We start from the raw sequence: 20,670 nt of genomic DNA on the forward strand, positions 1-20,670 counted from the left end.
AGGACTGTATGTTGTATTGTTGCCAAAGGTCGTATAACTTTAGTCATTGTAAAAATTTGTTTCCTTAAAAGTCAGTCACTTATATCAAATATTAATATTCAAGTTGTCTCAACTATACTAGCATGAGTTTTCAAAGGCCTGAGCAAGTGGAAGATACACTTCCTAGATGACACACATATTATACACAATTTACCACGGAGATGTGTTTTCTGATTAAACTACAGCAACTTGGTTAATTGTTAATCACTGGCACAATTAACACTTCTTTTATGTACATCACATTTTGATTTTGTACTGCTAGAATTTGATGTTCTTTATTTAAAAGAATATAAAAATCAACCCTCAAAAAAAAAAAAAGAAGAGACGGGTAGAGGTGAGCCTACAACTTGGATTAAAGTTTTGCCTAGTAATTCATTTGTCTGTCATAGAAAAATAGCACAGCTTATCGCTGGACACAGTAACAACTTCAAAAATGCAGAAGCAAACAACTTCTCATCATCGGCCATCATTACTCTTTAACTGCCTTCAAGTATTTCTTGTGTTGACTTAGGTCAAAGGGGAGTCCTTGGGAGACGCGTTCTTTCTACTATTGACAATGTGATGGCATTGCTCTTTTGTTGAGTGGGCACAGTGCTACACTGCATATACAACAGTATTATTACATACAATTTCATATGGAAATATATAACTGTCCATCCCAAGTTTTTTATATTAAATGCTTTAGTTTAATTATTGTCTTTCATATAAAAACAAACAAATGATTTTAAGCTGTTATTAGATATTGCATGTGAATTTCTAATAACCCTTCAAGGTAGACATTCTTGTCACTGACTTTCATAAAGGATAAATCTGGAGCAGAGAGAAGTTTAATAAATATAAAATATATCTTACAATGATCCCATTTATGATTACAATGAAGTCATGTGTAGCCCTGTCTTTTTGGATAATCCTTACATTGTGACTCTTCTCTGCATGCCAGCCAGTTGGCCAGTTAAGCCTCTCTGAGAAAGTTCCACCTGTCGGATGGACTGTGTGACTGTATATGTCCCAACGTGGAGTAAGTTAGTGTGGATGACATGGTCCCTCGGTCACAATAAGTCCTCAATGATCTTTAGTTAGTATTGTTATTAGTAGAAGCTCAAAGCCTGGCCAATGTGGAGAACTCATAATTCATATGGACTGACTAAGACCATTGCTTTGCCAGTGTCTGGGCCTGGCCTTTGAGATTTAGCTACATGTCCCCCTAAACCGCATCATATAGTTCAAGGTCAGATCAAAGCATGTTTGCAGAGGTACTCAGCACACTGTATCAACTATATCAACTATCACTTTTATTAAGTCAACAGGGAGAAAAATTGCCTCAACCTCTTATTCCACAGTTACCTCTTCAGAAAGCTGCAAGGTCCCCAGAGTGGCGTGTGCTCACACTGATAAAGCTGTCCCTGCTTTCGACAGTGAAGTGTGGGCGGTGTGTGAAACAATTTCTGCAGCAGTTGGTACACAAACCATCCTCTCTGCAGTTTTATAGCACATGCTTCTATGTTCATGGATGATGCACAGCAAACTTAATTTTCCCTACTAATAACACTAAGAGGTCATAAAAATGTTCAAACATCTGCAGTGCTTTTTTTCTTAATTCATCAAGGAATACAGATCAAGATAAAAATAAAAATAATTTTATAAAATGATTTAAATAGAAAACACTGCTTGTGAAGGCCAAGAACTGTCATTTGCTATTGCTTAATTAAAACCCAATTTCCAATGATGCTGCATAAATGAGTATAATTTAAACAACTGTTTAATGAATTTGAGGATAATGCATTACTTTGACATACATTTAAAAATGTTAAAGAAACACTGCCAAATGTGGAAATTTGTATTCAGAACTGTCCCACTGTCCTAGGCTTGATGACTTAAAACGCAAGTCAAGGCCTGAAAACCCAGCTCGGTAGTTAAGAGAATGCACTGTTCTTACAAAGAACCTAACTTCAGTCCCTAGCACCCACATCAGGAGCCTCACAACCACAACCTGCAACTCCAGGGTATCTGGTGTCCCCAACTGACCATGTGGGGAACTACATTCACAAACACAGGACTCCCTTACCCCAGCCCCACACACATAATTAAAACTAAAAACAAACAGCTGAACATGGCAACCCATGTGTTAAATCACTATACTTGGGACACAGAGGTTGGAAGATCTCTGTGAGTTCCCTCTAATGTATATTCAGGCCAGCTAAGGCTACCTAGCAACATCTTGTCTCAAAACAAAACAAAAAAGAAATAAAATGAAAATAAATATGAGCTTAAAAAAGAGCAATCAATAGGACTAAATAGCAGCCTTTGAGAGCATGGTCATTTCTTATTATCAAAAATTGTCTTAGCCTGGAGGCGAGATGGAATATAAAGGACAATGAAGGCAGGGCCCAGTCTCAGCAAAGAGAGCTACATAATAGCATGCACACAGGAGAAAGGAGCAAGAGATAAGAAGTTAACATTTTATGGCGAAAATATTATTGACTTTCATTAGAGAGGAAAGTAAGTACAGTTAGCATTTTCCTTTCTTATTTTGGGAAACATATACAAAGGAGAAATTTCACTGCTGAAACTCAACACTGTTGCTACTGCCGTGACTATTGTGTGGCTAGGATCCAGATTAAAACTATTTACCCACTGTAGGGCTATTTAGCATCTATCTACATAGAAAATGCAATTGTTGACATGCACACAGAATTTCCCCCCAGAATATGTCTTTGAGATAACATCTCAATGTGCAGAACAGCCTGGCCTCACGTGTACCCTCTTTTTTGCCTCAGTCACCCGAGAGATAGGACTATAAACTGTCACTTTCCATAACGTTTTCATCATAAAGATTTTCTCCACAAATAATCTTAATATCATTAAAACATTTTAAAATTAAGTCTGCTTAAATAGGGAGACATGAAATAGAAATAGACAACTCTATAATGTTCTTAACACATTGGAATGGAAGTGTGGTCATTCTGAAGAATCGATCCATTGAAGCGAAACAGGCCATCACGAGGGACTGTAACTTCCTGACCTGTGTCCCATAGGTTAACTGAGAGAGTCAGGGGGCACCAGGGGCACCCTGTGGACTCCACAGTCACAGCCATTCAAACATGGCAGGGCTGTACCCAGGCTGTGGTGCCAACAGCAAGTTCAGTATTAGTTTAATTGTAAATTGCACTCTACACTTAATTTCACTACACGGGGAGTGTGTGTTTGCTGTGAGTGATGGTTTAATTTAGTTTTAAGGAGAACTTGAAAGATTTTTCTTGCAAATCTATCTGAAAACACACAGAATGGATATGATGGAGGAGTGTCCTTGCTGAGCTAAAATCTGTAGAAAAAAGATAAAAAAGGAAACCCAGTAAAACTGACTGCAGTTAAGGTAGAAGGAAAGGAGGGGGGACTTGGGGAAACAGGAGGATCGGGATAAAGGAAGGTTGGATAGGGGAGCACGGAACCCCATTTCTTAGTTAAAGGACCCACTTTAGGATGGGCAGGAGACTTGACCCTAGAGGGGCTCCCAGGTGCCCAAGCTGAGGCCCCCAGTTAGTTCCTTGGGCAGCTGAGGATAGGGAACCTGAAATGACCCTATCCTAGAGCAATACTGACGAATATCATGCATATCATCCTAGAACTTTCATCTGGCGATGGATGGAGATAGAGACAGAGACCCACACTGGAGCACTGGACTGAGCTCCCAAGGTCCCAAGGAGGAGCAGAAGGAGGGAGAACATGAGCAAAGAAGTCGGGACCACGAGGGGTGCACCCACCCACTGAGACAGTGGAGCTGATCTCCAGGGAGCTCACCAAGGCCAGCTGGACTGTTACCAAAAAAAGCATGGGATAAAACTGGACTCTCTGAACATGACGAACAATGAGGGCTGATGAGACGCCAAGGACAATGGCACGCGGTTTTGATCCAACGCAATGTGCTGGCTTGGTGGGAGCCTAGCCAGTTTGGATGTTCACCTTCCTAGATATGGACGGAGGGGGGAGGACCTAGGACTTACCACAGGGCAGGGAACCCTGACTGCTCTTTGGACTGGAGAGGGAGGGGGAGAAAAGTGGGGGGAAGGGGAGAGGGGTGGGAGGAGGGGGAGAAGAATGGGAGGAGGGGGAGGGAAATGGGAGGCTGGGAGGAGGTGGAAATTTGTTTTTTTTTTCTTTCTTTTCTTTATTCTCCTTTTATCAATAAAAAAATACATAAAAAATACTGACTGCAGTTGATTTTAAAGAGAAACAAATATTTCCCTGAGTCTTTAAATATTTCTATAATCCTAAGGACAACAACAACTATGATGATGATGATGATGTATGTGTGTGTGCGTGTGTGTGTGTGGTTTATTTTAGTAAAGCTCATTGCCTAAATTTCTCCTTTCTATAGCTTAGTTCGGATAAAGTTACAAAGCACAGAAGTGAACTTACTCTAAAAGCAGGGAAATTTAATTTTGAACCACACTCAGAAATTTAATAATCTGTTGCTATATGAATCACATTTTTTTTCTCAGCCTCATCTTAATTTAAACAGGGGTACAGTGCAATCTTCCTTATGCTGGAAATGAGGAGGACTCAGGAATTTAAACAAGAGAAGTTATATTTTGACACATTGCTGTTAGCTATTCCACAGCAGCTATGTGGAAATAAAATTCCTTATGCTTTTTGTGGAAGATGGAATGTCCCTCAGTGTCCCTCAGTCAGGAGCAGTTAGAAAAGTGGACTTCGAATTAACATAGATAGTCCAGTTCCATAGGTAGTGAAGATGGCTATGTCATGGGTGTCCTCCTCATGAACACATTTTGCTACAGACTATCTCAAAAGAATGCCTAATGCCTTCTAGAAGCATGTGATCTCCAGCCTGTCACTGCTCTCTCTGGCTGGTAAGGCAGGAAAGCATATCAAACGGGCAATGTGAAAAGGTTCCTGTTCCAGTCCACAGTGGCAGGTTCCTGGGAATCATTACTTTACAGTAACTGGCTTAATTGCAGACCTTACCTATAAGCAAATGAGCCGTTTTGCTTAAGGAAATGGCCTTTAATTAACTGCAGAACCCTAGCCAAGTGGCAGAAGCAAGCAGAAGGCGGATTTCTCCCTCCTACTCTTGCCTTGGAAGTCAGTTCTAAGTGGCCTGGCCTTCACTGAATACTCAGTTTGTCAAAGGGTCTCACAGTCATCTCCCGCATGAAAAGGAGGTGCCATGGGTGCCTTCAAAGGCACTGCCCTTCACACTGTCATATAAAGGGAGGGCAGGAGATCCCACATGTGCGACCTACTGAGAATCATTTGGTTGTGCCAGCACGATTTGAATTACTCAACAGTATTTTTAGAGACATTTTTGAGTCTCCTAAAACTTTATTAAACATAAAGACTTTATCCAAAGGATACTTCTTGTTCATATCAACTAAATATTAAAAAAAAAATCAAACAACTAACCATTCTGGCTTTTTTCACAGAACACGTATTCTAATCGTCCTAACTTTTGCTACAGGCCAGTGAACTCCTCTCACAAAACAGAGCTAGACAAAGAGATATAGCCAAACTCGGATGTTCACACTCAGCCACTCCCAGGCCATCAATCCTGCATGGTTATGAGCTTGGGGCACTGTACACATGTATGGGCCTTAGGTGGATGGGTACCCACCACAAAGGTATCTCCTACAAAATCTTCTTGACCCATTCATACAAAGTGTACCAGTAATGTGTCTCATTGCATGGACAAACTGCCATGGCAAATGCTCACTAAGGGAGGAAGGATGTATTTGGACTCATAGTTTGAGGGTCCCACATGGCAGGGGCATCTTGAAGTCAAGAGCTGGCCATATTATATCTAGTCCAGGAAGCTGAGGGAGGTAAATGCTTGTGCTAAATTCCCTGTATTTTTTTTTTGTTTTAGCAGTCTTTGCAATCTAGAAAATCCTTCACAGATGAGCCTATGAATTTGTCTCCAGGATGATTCTGGATCCTGTCAAGTTGGCAATCAAAATAAACAATCACACCAAACTAGATATAATACAACATCACTAATTTTTTTACTTATTTTTATATTGTTCTATATTTAAAAACAAGCTTACTTTACACATCAATCCCGGTTCCCTCTTCCTCCTGTCCTCCTGCTCCCCCCACCTAGTCACCACCACATACTCACCCACTCCACAAAGAGGGTGAGGCCTCCCATGGGGACTCAACGAAGTCTGACACATCACTTGAGGCAGTTCCAAAGCCCTGGCCCCTGTATTTAGGCTGGGGAAGGTATCCCTCCATAAGAAACAGGCTCTAAAGCACCAGTTCATTTACTAGGAATACTGGATTCACTGCTAGTGGCCCCACAAACTGCCCAAGTCACAGAACTGTCACCCACATTCAGAGAGCCTAGCTCTGTCTTATGCAGGCTCCTCAACATCAGTCCAGGGCCAGTGAGCTCCCACTTGCTCAAGTCAGCTGTTTCTGTGGGTTTCCCCATCATGGTCTTGGTCCCTTTTCTTCTTCTCTATGACTGGACTCCAGGAGTTCATCCCAGTGCTTAGCTGTGGATCTCTACATCTGTTTCCATCAGTTACTGGATGAAGATTCTATGATGACTGACAATCAAGGTAGTCATCAATCTTGAAATTTGTAGGCAAATATACGGAACTAGAAAAACTCATCCTGAGTGAGGTAACCCAGCACAGAAAGACAAACATGGTATGTACTCACTCATATGTGGATATTAGACATAAAGCAAAGGAGAGCCAGCCCGCAGTCTATAACCCCAGAGAAGACGAGAAACAAGGAGAGCCCTAAGAGGGACAAACATGGACCCCCTGGGAAGGGGAAATAGACAAGACCTCTTTAGTAAATTGGCAACATGGGAGAAGGGGGAAGAACTGTAGGGAATTTGAGCTATAAAAAAATTTGCAAGCTTTAAAAAAATGAATTAATTAGATACTGTATCATAAAATGTCTGTTCCTATTAGTTGACATTAACCAGTTAACAGCAGCACTGCACATCTACTTCTAAGTTTTCCTTATTAAATATTAAATAGTGAACACATGGGAAAGATTCCCGCTGTTAGCCTTTTGTGTAATCCAGCGAAGCTCCCAGAATGGCCGTTTTTCTTCTTGCATCATCTTAGATGTGGCGGTATATTTTCTCCCTGACATTATTAAAGCCACGTTCTTGGACAGTATTCCATGGAGGATGAGGTGCTGCTCCCAATTTGAGCAGAGTTCCCCAAAGAGGGAGTATTTTCACTCTAATTTATTAATTTTAAGAATAAATTGCCTGTGTCTTTTGACAGGAGGTCGATAGCAGGCAATTTCAGGTCTCAGACAAATACTTGGAACAGGCAGCAGTATTTGCTAGTGGTGTTTTATTTTGCTAATAGGTGATTTGAGTATCAGGCTGACGTGTTTGGGTAGAGCGCCTCTCCTCTGTCATGAGTATGACAGTTTCAGGGACCAATACACGGGGCTTACAATATCACCTCTAATGGGAGAGATGAGTGTCAAAACTGCACATTGCATTGTTTGTGATTGCCTAAAACAACTCTGGCATAATCTGGCACTGACTTGTGTGTTGTTTTAAGTCTTCATTTGAGTGTAACTTCACCCAGAAGCGTAACATCTCACATGACCCCCACATGACTCGATACCAACTCTCTAAATGTGGAAGATCACATGTCAAAAGTGATTTTTCTCTTTTTGCCTTATTGGTGTTGAGTTGCTCTTTTTCCACAATAATTAGGTGAGCAGTCCAGCTGACTCCCAAGGCCATGAGTGGAATGTGGCAGTCAGAAGCCATCATTAGTAAAAAGGGAGAATGCTGATCTTCATGTTCCAGCAGCAGCAGGCCACAGAGAAGGCTCAATGAGAGCCCCGGGCTTGAACCTGTGCGTGCCTTTTATGATTGCTGCCCGGTGACAGCAACTTGAACATGATTGATAGTCTGCCTCGGGCATGTTTACCTATGTCATTGATGCATGGTACAGATAACTCCAGTCCAAAAGCACTGACTCTCAACAACAGTAACGCCCCAGTAAAGCAGAACCGCACTTAAGCCAGTGTTCTCTAAGGATCACACCCTGTCCACAGAAGGAGCTCACTAACTGTTCAGTGTCTAAGTACTGATTAGATCGTCACTAGTGACCCCCTCGGCTATTGCTAATGGAATTGTCAGCCCCTCCCTGTTCCCAGCACAGTGGAGCTCAGCGCTGAAGGGGAACCTGTCTTAGCTGAGCAGAAAGAACCCTTGTGCTAGGAAAGCATTTTCATGGGAAGACGGACAGAGCGCACATCACACGTCTACTGTTGTATTTAAGACATGGGCCTGGGTACTGTGGTGAGAGCCAGCACTAACAGCAAACACGGATGTTTCATTTCAGCTTCCCAGCCGCCTCCTCGAATACAAACTTTAGCAGATAAGCTGAGAAAGTTCTAGTCTTAGGAATTTCTGTCATAAACAAAAATACAAAGCAAAAATACCTAAAATAAAAATGTATTTAACTATATGCCTGTGAGACAAATTTGCATGTAAATTTATAAAAAACTAATATATATTTTATAAATAGTGCAGATTTAAAGATATATTCTTTTAGAAAAATATTTTATTTAATATACTGTTTATGAGTGCTTCCTTGTCCTATAATAAGTTGTATGTTATCGCAATTATTCCTACCACATAGCTAAATGTTGGACAGACCGATGATAGGCTGACAGTATTTATCTCTGTTTTTGTGAGCAACAAGTGTTTTCCCTGTTTATTCTCCCTGGAGTTCCATGTATTCATTTTCTACTCTAAGAAAACTACTCACGAGGCATTGATTTTGATATTCCAAGAGTTCCTGCTTTGTTGTTCTGCCTGAGACCCTTATCAGTAATTAATTATGACATATTTTCCCAGAGAGTTTGTAAGGGTCATTAAACTCTTTTCCAAAACTTTGCTGCAGGCACCTCCGTCAGAGCAGACCAAATGACTTCTGAACGGGAAAGTATGACATGCAGCTGCATTTTTTTATACTAACAAAATTGGATCAACAGAGAAGACCAACACCGGTATAAACTTAAAAATATATATACTATTAAAAAATTCACAATGATTCTGCATTTTGTATATATTAGAAAAAGGTGAAAAATGTAATAATAAAAAATACTACTGATATGCTAAATGAGTTAAGATAGGTCAAAATAGTTACCAAGCAAAATAAACATTGTATCAATAATGACATCTATAACTTGGAGAAGAAAATTTTGATGAGTATTTGTGGATTTCCCATAATATTCAAGAATTACTTTAATCATGGAATCCATAAAACACTAAAATATTATATTTTAAATATTTAATATGATTCCACACGATAAATACTTAACAATAATTTCTTTTGACAAATATGAGAAAATGGTAAGAGGCACTAAAACATTTTTCAAAACCCTATATGCTAAAAGCTTCCTTCCTATTTAGCATGCAAAGCCGAATCGTCATAGTCTCCACGGCCATATGAATATGAACCCCACGATGAGCGATTATAGAGAAAGGGGCACAGGGAATCCATTGGATTCACCCTTGAAGAAGAGTTGAGCTTTTCAAACAGATGAATAGATAATGAAATGTCTTAAGGAGAGATGTATTTGGAAATTTTTAGAGAAAACACATTTTAAGAGGCAAAGACAAAATACCTCACAGGAAACGGCAGAACAATATAAGTGAGAGGAGAAAGGTGTGGAGAGAAAGACGACGTGCAGCCTCAACTCCCTAGTTCCTGTCAGCTGTTACCCTCGTGTCTCCCTCATTTCTGGATTTGTACAACCCCTGTCTGATCGTTTGAATACTGACTATCCTTTTCATCCATACAGTCAACTCCAGAACTCCACAGCCCGGCCATCCTTGTCTGTGACATGTAGAGGTCTTGCCTGAGATTCTGTCCTATTTTTGTTGTAAACTATATTTTTGTATATATTTTGTTGCAAACTATATTTTAAACTACAGAAATCCCACTATGTAGGCTCCTAGCAACACCTTGAGAAATACACTTCTCCTAAAGCAGCTTCTGATTGAGTAAGAAAATGTAGAGACAATCATACTTTCGCTATCATTTCTTCCTTTATTTATGCAAGGCTTGAAACAAGATATGAAGTTTAAGAGTCAAGAACAAAGTAACTTTCTTTTTAATTTTGGCATGTGGAGAAATTTCCAAGCTGGTGTTATGGAACGTCTAATCCCTGCCTTTCTGACTAAATGGATCTAAAGTTCACTGGTCTTTGTAGGTAATCCTTTCTGTTCTTGACCTTTCCCGAAGGTGTTTGAATTTCCTCCTCTCCATGGATAATAATTCTGTCATTACTTTCACAAAATGCTTTTCCAGGATTCTATTTGGGGGATGTTTCACGGTGCTCTGTCATATTCCATACTGTGTTATCAGAGCTACAGCTGTGTTTGTAGTAGTATCAATAATGCTAAAAGGTCAAGCAATATGCAAAACTGGGGAACAGCAACTAAGAGACTATCATATGAAGGGAAAAGATAATCTTATCTTTAAAATGCCGTTCTTCTATGCTGTACTGGCTGGTTTTGTGTGTCAACTTGACACAAGTTAGAGTCATCAAAGGAAGGAGCCTCAGTTGAGGAATGCCTCCATGGGACCCTGCTGTATGGTATTTTGTCAATTAGGGATGGATGGGGGAGGACCCAGCCCATGGTGGGCGCTGCCATCCCTGGGCTGCTGGTCCTGGGTTCTGTAAGAGGGTGGGCTGAGCAAGCCAGGGAAAGCAAGCCAGTAAGCAGCACCCCTACTGCTTACTGATGGCCTCTGCATCAGCTCCTGCCTTCAGGATCCTGCCCTGTTTTGAGTTCCTGCCCCGACTTCCTTCAGTGATGAACAGCAATACTGAAATATAAGCCTAATAAACCCTTTCCTCCCCAATTTGTTTGGTGGTCATGGTATGTTTTGTCACAACAATAGGAACCATCCTACGGTTCTTTAAAATTATAAATATAGAAGCTATATTTTTAAAAGGGAAGTAGAGCATCCAGTGGATGAATGCAAAAGAGTAAAATTTAATTTTACATAAAATTAAAGTTCTTGAAGCAGAGTTGGAGTTTATTGGGAAACATAAATATTACATGTATTTATATCACAGGGCTTAACAGGAGGCCAACTACTCAGGGGAAGAGTCAGGACAACCCAGGTGTGGACATGGCCTCTCAAGGTTGAGTCACCAAAAACAAGGAAAAGAAAAAATAATTTATATAGTTTACATATGCCTTCCTACGGCAGGTACATCTTGTGTCAAGGGCACAGTGGAGTGGTTCAGTCGGAATGGAAGCACAGAAATGCCTTCAGCTCTGTCTCTTCCTCTATTGAATGACAAGCACAAGGGCGTAGAAACAAGAGGACGGTCTTTGCTATCTCTGAATCATCACGTACTCAACACTGGCCCAGAAAATGCCTCTCCAATCAGTAATACGATTTACAATGTGTGTGATCCTGGGAGAATAAATAAAGCTATGGCAGCAACAGGGCATCAGTGCTAAGAGTCTTCACAGTGCTGAGTACTTTTTTGTATAAATCATTTGGAATTCAATAATGTGTAAAACTTTGCAATATTTACACTTTAAAACTCATTATATATGTTTTTCATGAAGGCAAGCTCCAAATCTGAGAATGAACCTTTGTAATCACAGTCCTGAGCACACAATAGGAGCCTGGTAAATGCTGTGGGGAAAAAAACGTCTTTACACAAACTAGCATATGCCGAGAAATCCTCTGTGTGGCCGATTCACAATTGAATAAACCTGAATGGTGGAAAAAGTCATTTATATAGCTAACACAGTGTGTAAATATCAATAAGCACTAAGTAAGACTGTAAAACTCCTCAATTAATTTCTTCTACCTCATAAAAAAGCCACTTTGGAGTATTTGGGAGATACCTCAAAATGTAAAGGTGCTAGCCGTATAATGCAAGGGCCCGAGTCTGGATGCCCAGCACCACCTGCAAGGCTGAGTATGTGTGGCAGCCAGCCTGAGATCCCAGCCACCTAAGAGGCAAGTTTTGGATCAAGCTGACTATTTAGACTGGAAAAGTTGGTGAACTTTGGATTCAAGTGAGGTACTGCTTCAATATATAAGAGGGCTGGTGATTGGAAAAATAACTATATATCAACCTCTGGCCTTGCCACACACATACACACACAAAGAAGCATAGATCTATGCATGACACAGAAACACATGCAAAATATAAGTTAGAAAGCTCACCTGGATACTAATTTTTGAAAGCAAAAATTATCGAATGATACAGTGGCTAAACAACAGAAGAGATGTTATTTTTAATCAAAAGTATATTTCCAGGGTATTTATAGTATTGCAAAGAGCAAGTGTAATATTCACATACATTGCAAACAGAACACAAAGGCAAACGTTATAAAGTATGGTCAAATACAGATTCGTGTTTGGAGAGCACACCAACATCATACCATTATTTTTCCAAATGAAGGCAAGCAAATGTAGAGCAGAGTGATTGTCCTCTAGCTGATCACAGGCCAGCAAGCTTGGTCTCCAGCAGCAAGGCATGACCTCCAGCTCTCTCTTCCCCACTGGAGAGAGCTCCAGGCCTTCCTCACAACCGCTCCAACTCCACTCCCACACCAGCTGTCAGAGGGGCACAGATAACAGATGTGCCATCTCCATTTTTATTAATGCCCTTAGTTTCATGGTTTTAACATGAGTCTTGGCATTATAGGTGGTTGCTTTCCAGTTTCTGGTTTTAAGTATTCATTCTTGGGTTTACATCATTTTCCGTGTGGCCACAAAGCCCTTCTTTCTATTGGCATTTCAGTCAGTAATCTTTTTCAATTGGTGGGGAATCTAAGATGTAGAAATAAAGTTTTTCATCCCTCATTTCCCTTGTCTCTCTTTCTCTAACCTGGTTCAGCCCAACTCCTTAGAGACTTAGAAGTTATGAACTCAAACCAGTAGACAGGGCCAGTGTGATAACAGTAAGAACAACAGCCCAAACTTCCTAAACTAGACTCAGCGGGACTGGCTCTGCAGACATTTGAAAAAGTTAAATTGTTTCCATTCCACATGTATCCTGGATTCAGCTCACTCTTGTCCACTCAATGATGTTCTCTCACATAACATCAGTTACACAAGTCATTGGTCATTTCCATCTTAAATCATAAGATCAGATCTCCTGAGCCTTCTCTTCCTCAATGCCCCTCCAACCCTTGCATTCTAAAGCTATCATATACCTGTCATGAAGGCAAACTCAAAATCTGAGAATCAACTTTCATAATCACAGTCCTGAGCACACAGCAGGGGCCTGGTGAACACGACTGAATAATGCCTCTTGACTGCCACGAAGGTACCCATGGCCAGTCTTATTTATTCAAATGACTGGCATCACCGCATCACCACACAATGCATGTTCATTCTTCCCTACTCACTTGGTGAAGAACACTAGGTTACAGGACAGAAAATGAAGATTAGGTATTTCTCAAAAATTCCATAGGAGAGACTTGGTAACTGTTGGAAGTGAGGCTGGGATTCTGAGGTAAGGAAACTGATACATGGGAGTTACCTAACCACCTATCATGCTAAACCATCTATTTATGCTAAGAACACAGGCGGAAAATTCACTAGTTAAATGACAATCAAGACAGGAAATTGCAGCAAAAATAAAAATCAGTGAACACATTTATGTCGAACAATGCGTGACGGCTATGTTCAAGGACTCTTCTTACAAACATTTCACTCACAACTTTCTGTGAGGTACCAAGCACAAGGTGTAGCATTAAGCGTGGTTGTAAACTAGAATTCATTTCCATTCAAGTTAACTACCAGCCTGCATCTCATTAACAACTTATTTTAATGAACTCTAGCTACTCGATTTTCACTGTGCACATTGCCCTAGTGTATGCTGATGCGGATAGTATAAAGTTCTTAGTATGTATGCTGGATGGGTTAATGAATTATTCAACTACTGCATGATAATTCAGAACATATGCCTGCTGTACAAAAGAATGACTTCCCTGCTGCAGGAATGATTGACTTCCAAAAAGACAGGATTAGAACATGATGTGATATCAGAGAAAATTCCACTTAAAATTCCCTATTCATAAATGTGATCTCTACTCAAATAGCCAGCTTTCAAAATTACCTATAGGATAGAGATAAAATTGTATTACTACATTGTTTTAATGATAAAAATGAATAACTTAGGGCTGTAGAGATGGTAGAGCTGGTAAGAGAAAGTGTGTGTGTGTGTGTGTGTGTGTGTGTGTGTGTGTGTGTGTACACACATATCTCAGAAGGTCTGATCAGTCCCCAGCAACCAAAGAAAGGTTTCTTACAACTACCCATAACTCCAACTCCAGGGGTTCCTATATCCTATTTTTATCTCTAAGGGCACTTGCTTGGACAAATGGCATACACTCACACAGGCACACATACATACATGAACAAGAAGAAAACTTAAAAAATAAAAGACTAACTTTTAAAGTCAGTTTTTATGACAACATGATGTTTCGTAGAAATAGCATTAATTTTTTAAAGGTATATAAATAAAAACTATATTTAAGAGAGAAAACAATCATTTAAAATTGTTTTGAACTTAAATTCCCTAATGCGGAAGTGATTGATTGTCTGGATGAGGCTACCCCAAGACCGTTTCTGTATTTTCCTTGTGTGTTTCTCACTCCACCTAAGCAAACACTACACATCAGACCACAGGTCTTCCTGAGCCCTTCAGCGTGCTCCACGTCAAGTTCCCAGGAGGGCATTTGATTCCTTCTCATCTTAATCATCTACCACAGAAGAATCTCAGTTTTGCTCCCTAAAATCAAACACTGAATTCTTCGATTACTTAGAAAAATCAGTCTTTAGGTTTTACATTCTTCTCTTTAAGAAGGTGGAGAGTAGCTGGGTGGTGGTGGCGCACGCCTTTAATCCCAGCACTCGGGAGGCAGAGGCAGGCGGATCTCTGTGAGATTGAGGCCAGCCTGGTCTACAAGAGCTAGTGCCAGGACAGGCTCCAAAGCTACAGAGAAACCCTGTCTGTCTCGAAAAACAAAAAACAACAACAAAAAAGAAGGTGGAGAGTAGAAGGAGGGCTCAGTGTTACAGGTCTAGCCTTGGATGTAGGGGTTTTGGACTTATCCTCAATAATGTAAAAAAGTGTGTGTGGCAGGGGAGGGCTGGGTTGGTTGGAGCTCTTTTATTTACAACAATGAAGTCTGGCACTAGGAGCATTATCTGAGTTCTCAACATTGATCCAACACTAACTCAGCTTGAAGAGGAATTTCTGCTGACCAAATCCTACAAATGTTTATTTTACACTCAAATTTTCCCTTGTAATTTCTTATTTCTTCTATACTCTCTATGAACACAGTATATTCTTTCTAAGTAATCACACACTCTAATCAGTGTAATGACAGACAACATTTTTATCTTTTCCTTTGAACGTCTCTAGAATATCCAAAACAAGTAATTTTTAAATACTTTATTTTTATTAATGTTTTTATTGACTATATTTTGACCATATTCTTTTCTTCTCCTCCAACATCCCTCAGATTCTCACCACTTCCCTACCACCCAATTTCAATTCTTGCTTTTAAATCCCAGTTTATCCTCTTGTTTTAAAGACCCAGTAACACCATCATACACCATTTCCTTTCACAATGTCTCATAGTTTTGTTTTTAAATGCTACTCATACAACTGCAACTCACCTTTATTAATGATTGCATACAGAAAGAATTTGTTATCATTTCCTCTCTTTGTTAACCAATATTCTTCTAGTTTTTCTTGTGGCCCCCAAATAACCATTGTACTAAATATCCATAGACAGATAGATAAATAACAAATAAGTATTGTACTAAATATCCGAATATAGACAGATAAATAGATAGGTAGATAGATAGATAACAAATAAGTATTGTACTAAATATCCATAGATAGATAGATAGATAGATAGATAGATAGATGATAGATAATAGATATATAGACAGACAGATTATCTGTGTGTAAATATTATGTATATGTATATATAATATGAAGGTATAGACAATATGTCCAAACTTGAAAGGATCCAATACTCCTACTTACTATGTCATTCCACGGCCAGTACATACAAACAGATCCTTTGACCAAGGAAAGCATACAGCAATTCACTGCCATTTTTGGAATTAAAAGAAATGAGGATTTCCCTAAATCTTAACCATTAGTTAGAATAAAATAATAGCATTTTTTACACTGGAATACTTGAGAGCATCAAATGAGAATTTGTTTGTATTTAAACTTCATCATGCACATTGTATGTATCCATAGGTAAATGCATAGCCAAGACTTGTTTGAATTTTTCTCCTGTGAATTTCATTTCATACCTTCTACTTACTTTTCTAATCTTGTCTGTTCTTTTTCTCATCAGCATTAAAAAAATGTTACATTAGCTCTATCGACATTTTGTTACACTATGACATATATATTTTCTACTTTTTTAATTAAATAAATTCTACTTGCATTTTGTGTATGAATGGTTTGCGTGCCTGCACCATGTGCACCATGTGTCTAGTACCTGCAGCCATCAGAAAGGGCATCAGAACTAGAATGGCAGAGACCCAGGTGAGCTGCCGTATGGGCGCTGAGAACAGAACCCAGGTCCTCTGCAAGGACAGCCAGTGCTCTCAACCACTGAGCAATCTCCTAGCTCCCTTTTATATTGTCTAATGCATAATTTCCTTTACTATTGTTACTCCTCCACTGCCTCACATACCACACATTCCCTCATAATTTGCCTTTTCTGCCTAAAAGTCCTCATCACCACTGCCTGACATCAACTATTTACCTCCCAAGTTTTTTCAAATATGTTTACTTTTCATGTTTACGGCTATAGTATTTCCTTGGACATTTTTTCCCTATATATTATAAAGCAAGAACTTTAAATTTATTTGAGATGTTCACACTGGCATCATTTAACCGCACCTCTGTATTAAATTGAATACTAACTGGAAAGGAATTGGACCCTGACTCGCATCTGAATCTGCTATAAGCCCTTCATTATGTCCTACAAGATAAGTCTTGCGATTTCCATCCACTTGATACTGCTGTCATTAGTATGTTTGGGAAGCTGATTCTATCCTTCTTTGAATCGTCACATAGTCATATATCCATAAGTTCTTAACAATAATGTTTGTCTACAAAACAACCAGACAGATGATACTGGCTACAGATGCCTAAACACGGGCAGGGTATTTCATTCAGTAGAGTGCCTGACTGGTCTACAAGAAACCCTGGATTAAATCCCCAGAATCTCATAAGCCAAGAATGTTCATACATGCCTGTAGTTCTAGCTCTTGTAAAGTAGAGGCAGGAGAATTAGATATTCAAAGTCAATTTCTTTAGATACATAATGATTTAAGCCTAGACTGGGTTACATGAGACTACATCAAAATGACAACGAAACAATTGTCTAACTTTATGTGTCCCTTTGGGATATGGTAATGATATTGATGACCTGTGTTTCATGCCTTTTCTCTCATTGTAAGCTACACTACCAAATCCCGTAATAAAACACTGTTTTTGTCATTAGACAAGTCGTGCAATTTTCTTGTTAAATTTTGATCTCCCAATTTATATTTTGTCAGTGAACTAAATCAGTGTCTCACAAAGACTTTCAGATCAAATCCAAAGAAGGCACCAGGCTGCCTCAACTGTCCCAGGTTCTGGGCTGGCCCAAAGCCCTACTGGGCTCCCACATCCACTCTTCCTCAGAATGATCACAAAACTCACGAGTGGGATTTTCACCAGCAAACTCATGGAGCAGCACAGTCCTAGTTAACATTTCCCGCTCTAGACGATCAAATCCATCTACTCAGCTTTCCCTGTAGACCTATTTAGCTGCACACTCTCTGAAGCGGGGCTGGGACTGGGGAGCACGCCTGAGAGCGTCATTGATCTTCTCCGTCAATGGCATCTCCTTTAGCTTTACTGATGGACTGATAAGTAGGTGGCTTCCTACACTGATCTAATCAGCCCACTTATTAAACATGATGGGCTTCCTCTGGAACTTTTCACTTGCATACAGAGCAGTGCCTACTCTTGATCGCCCCACCTTTGGGTTGTGCTCCTCCACAATCACAGTGTCCCTGTCTATGTTCCTTGTGTCACTTTTACACAAATGCATTTGCGAACCCAGCAGCACGGAATAAAATGGCTCAAACCCAACAGAGAGCAGAATCAGGCCCACGAACACTGGGGAGTGAAGGAGCAGAGAGGTGCAATGCTGGGCAACAAAGGATAATTGAATGGAAGAATTTGTCGAATGTTCTACAACATGGCAGGATAACTAACTAAAGTCTGTAAGAATTCAAAATAACTGTAAGAAAATAGCCTAAATTCATTTCACAGGTAGAAATGCCTATCGTCCAATCTATAGATTCTGCAGGACATGTTTCAAGTTATAAACTGAATTCTTTCAATAAATCCAAAAATTACATGTAAATTACATTTTTATATTGATAATCCTGTTTTATTCTCTATAATATATGCAGAAGAAAATACAAGTCTCCATCCAGTTTTCTGTAATCACCTTTGATTTACAAAAAAGCATAGCATTTGTAGAACAGTTTCTTTTAAAATCTCAGACAAAAATTTTAGTTATTTATCCATTTTTATAGCGATGACATATCTGAGAAGTCAATCAGGTTTTGAAGACTTTGATAGGGAAAGTTGTAGAATTTTTCCTGTATTGTAATTAACATGCTTTATATGATGAATTTTATTGATTTCCTTAAACTGTCAAGTGTTTATGTTTTCATACAATCTTTTAAAGTATCAGTGCAATCTTGTTCCATTCCCCCCCCAAAAGTGAAGTCATTAAAAAAAACAGGAAAGACATTTTCCCTTCACTTACTGCAATATTCAGCTATTATCAACATATTCTCAATTTTTAAGTTTCCAGATATTTGTTGACAGGTTAGACAATATTTCAGTACACCAAGTATTTGGCCTGAAATGCCCAATAACAACAAATGTCAATTTAATCAATATACCTTCCAAAAGTTTATCTCCATGAAAGTGTTCTCCTCTTTATGAAATATGTTGGATTATGTTTTTAAGAAAAGCTGCCTGAATCGTAAGTAACAGCATGAAGTCAAAAACAATTGTAACCATATTTAATATTGTTTATATAATAAATACTAACATGATATTATACTCAAACAATGTAACCATGGATGTTCACCCAAAGAAACAATTTTTACATGCCCCCTATGAACGAGACACAAATAGAATGCTTCTACCTGTTCTTTGACGGAGGCGAGGATGGCAGAAGTGGTCTCTGTCTCAGAGCCGTCCCCATTGGAGGTGTTTAAGCCAGGGCTCAAGGAGCTGGTCTTCTCTGAGGCTGAAGGAGGCTGGTCTGGGACAGGCATAGCTCCTGAAACAAAACAGGACAAGGTCAGACCAGCCACACATCGTAAACAAACACAACCTCAGGGAATTCAGTTGGGGGAATAAAAGGCACAAGCTGTCCCAACAAGTGTGGTATAATTCTATAACAAGGAAAAGTGAAGTCAAACAAAATGTCACGCTGTATCAACCCCAACCAAGTCTGAGATAGAAAAGGCACGCCTTTGTTCTCTCTTATCCTGTATGTGGGACAATAAATTATGATAAGGTAGAAGCAAGATAATAAGAATTAAAAAAAAGGTAAAAAAAAAACATTGAGTCTAAAAGTCTAACTACAGATTGACATCTGTCTTACACAAATGCACTTCTCTTTTCTCCTGGTATGTTTTCAAGATAATCTATTACACATCCCCCTTATAGGAAAACTCACACAACATAAATGACCAACTATTATCAATAACTAAAGCGATATCCACCCCCCCCCAAAAAAAAGTTTGGTTAGTACTGTGAAATACAGAAAACAGCTGGTTCTGGGAAATACAGAAAACAGTTAAATTCATACCCTGACAGAGAGAAGACTAAACCTTTTTAAAACCAGAAAGCCCTCCCTTATTTTTTTATCCATTTACATAGTCTAAGTTTAAGAAAGAAGTCAGAAACTCAACTCACATTAATATCAATACAAAATTGACACACTGGTGCAGGTAAGATTCTCCAAAGTTATTTTTGTTCTATTGCATTGCTCAAACTCACACAAAGATTCCAATTTTAATGGCATGAGGTGGTACACCTTTGGTAATTGATTAGTCTATTTGGTATTAATTAGGCTATAAACCTGCTGGTATAATGATAAAGTGGCCCAATGCTACCCCTCCTTCTCCCATCATATGAAAACATAGGGAAAAGAATCATCTATGAAGCAGAACGTAGGACCTCACCAGACACTGACTCTGCAGTTCCTTGAACTTGTACTATTTGACTTTCTATAACTGTGAAAAATGATGATGATGATCATGATGGTGGTGGTGGTAGTAGTGGTAGAGTAGTGATAATTACATATATATATATACGTATATATATATGAGTGTATGTATGCATTATGTATTTTAGAGTGCTGAGGATGGAACCCAGGGTGTTAAACACAGCAGGCAAGCACTCCGTCACTGGCATGATGAATTAATCCTGAATGGATTAAAACAAAAACTGCTCTGTCAGGTGCATATCTCCTCTAGCAACGTTCATTAACAAAGAAAGCATTAAAAACTA

At 39.3% G+C, this 20,670-nt stretch overlaps 1 protein-coding gene across 3 annotated transcripts in view; it reads right to left on the reverse strand.

The window, feature by feature from the left end:
• The window catches only part of Ctnnd2 (catenin delta 2), a 746,809-nt gene that overhangs the window by 586,077 nt on the left and 140,062 nt on the right, over positions 1-20,670 (reverse strand). For all 3 annotated transcript variants that reach the window (XM_075975796.1, XM_075975795.1, XM_075975797.1), the window contains exon 2: positions 19,296-19,432. In XM_075975796.1, coding sequence (XP_075831911.1) covers positions 19,296-19,432 — 137 coding nt within the window. The remainder of the gene's footprint in view (positions 1-19,295; positions 19,433-20,670) is intronic.

The sequence above is a fragment of the Microtus pennsylvanicus genome, chromosome 6 (assembly GCF_037038515.1).
Source record: "Microtus pennsylvanicus isolate mMicPen1 chromosome 6, mMicPen1.hap1, whole genome shotgun sequence".
In the NCBI taxonomy this organism is placed as follows: domain Eukaryota; kingdom Metazoa; phylum Chordata; class Mammalia; order Rodentia; family Cricetidae; genus Microtus; species Microtus pennsylvanicus.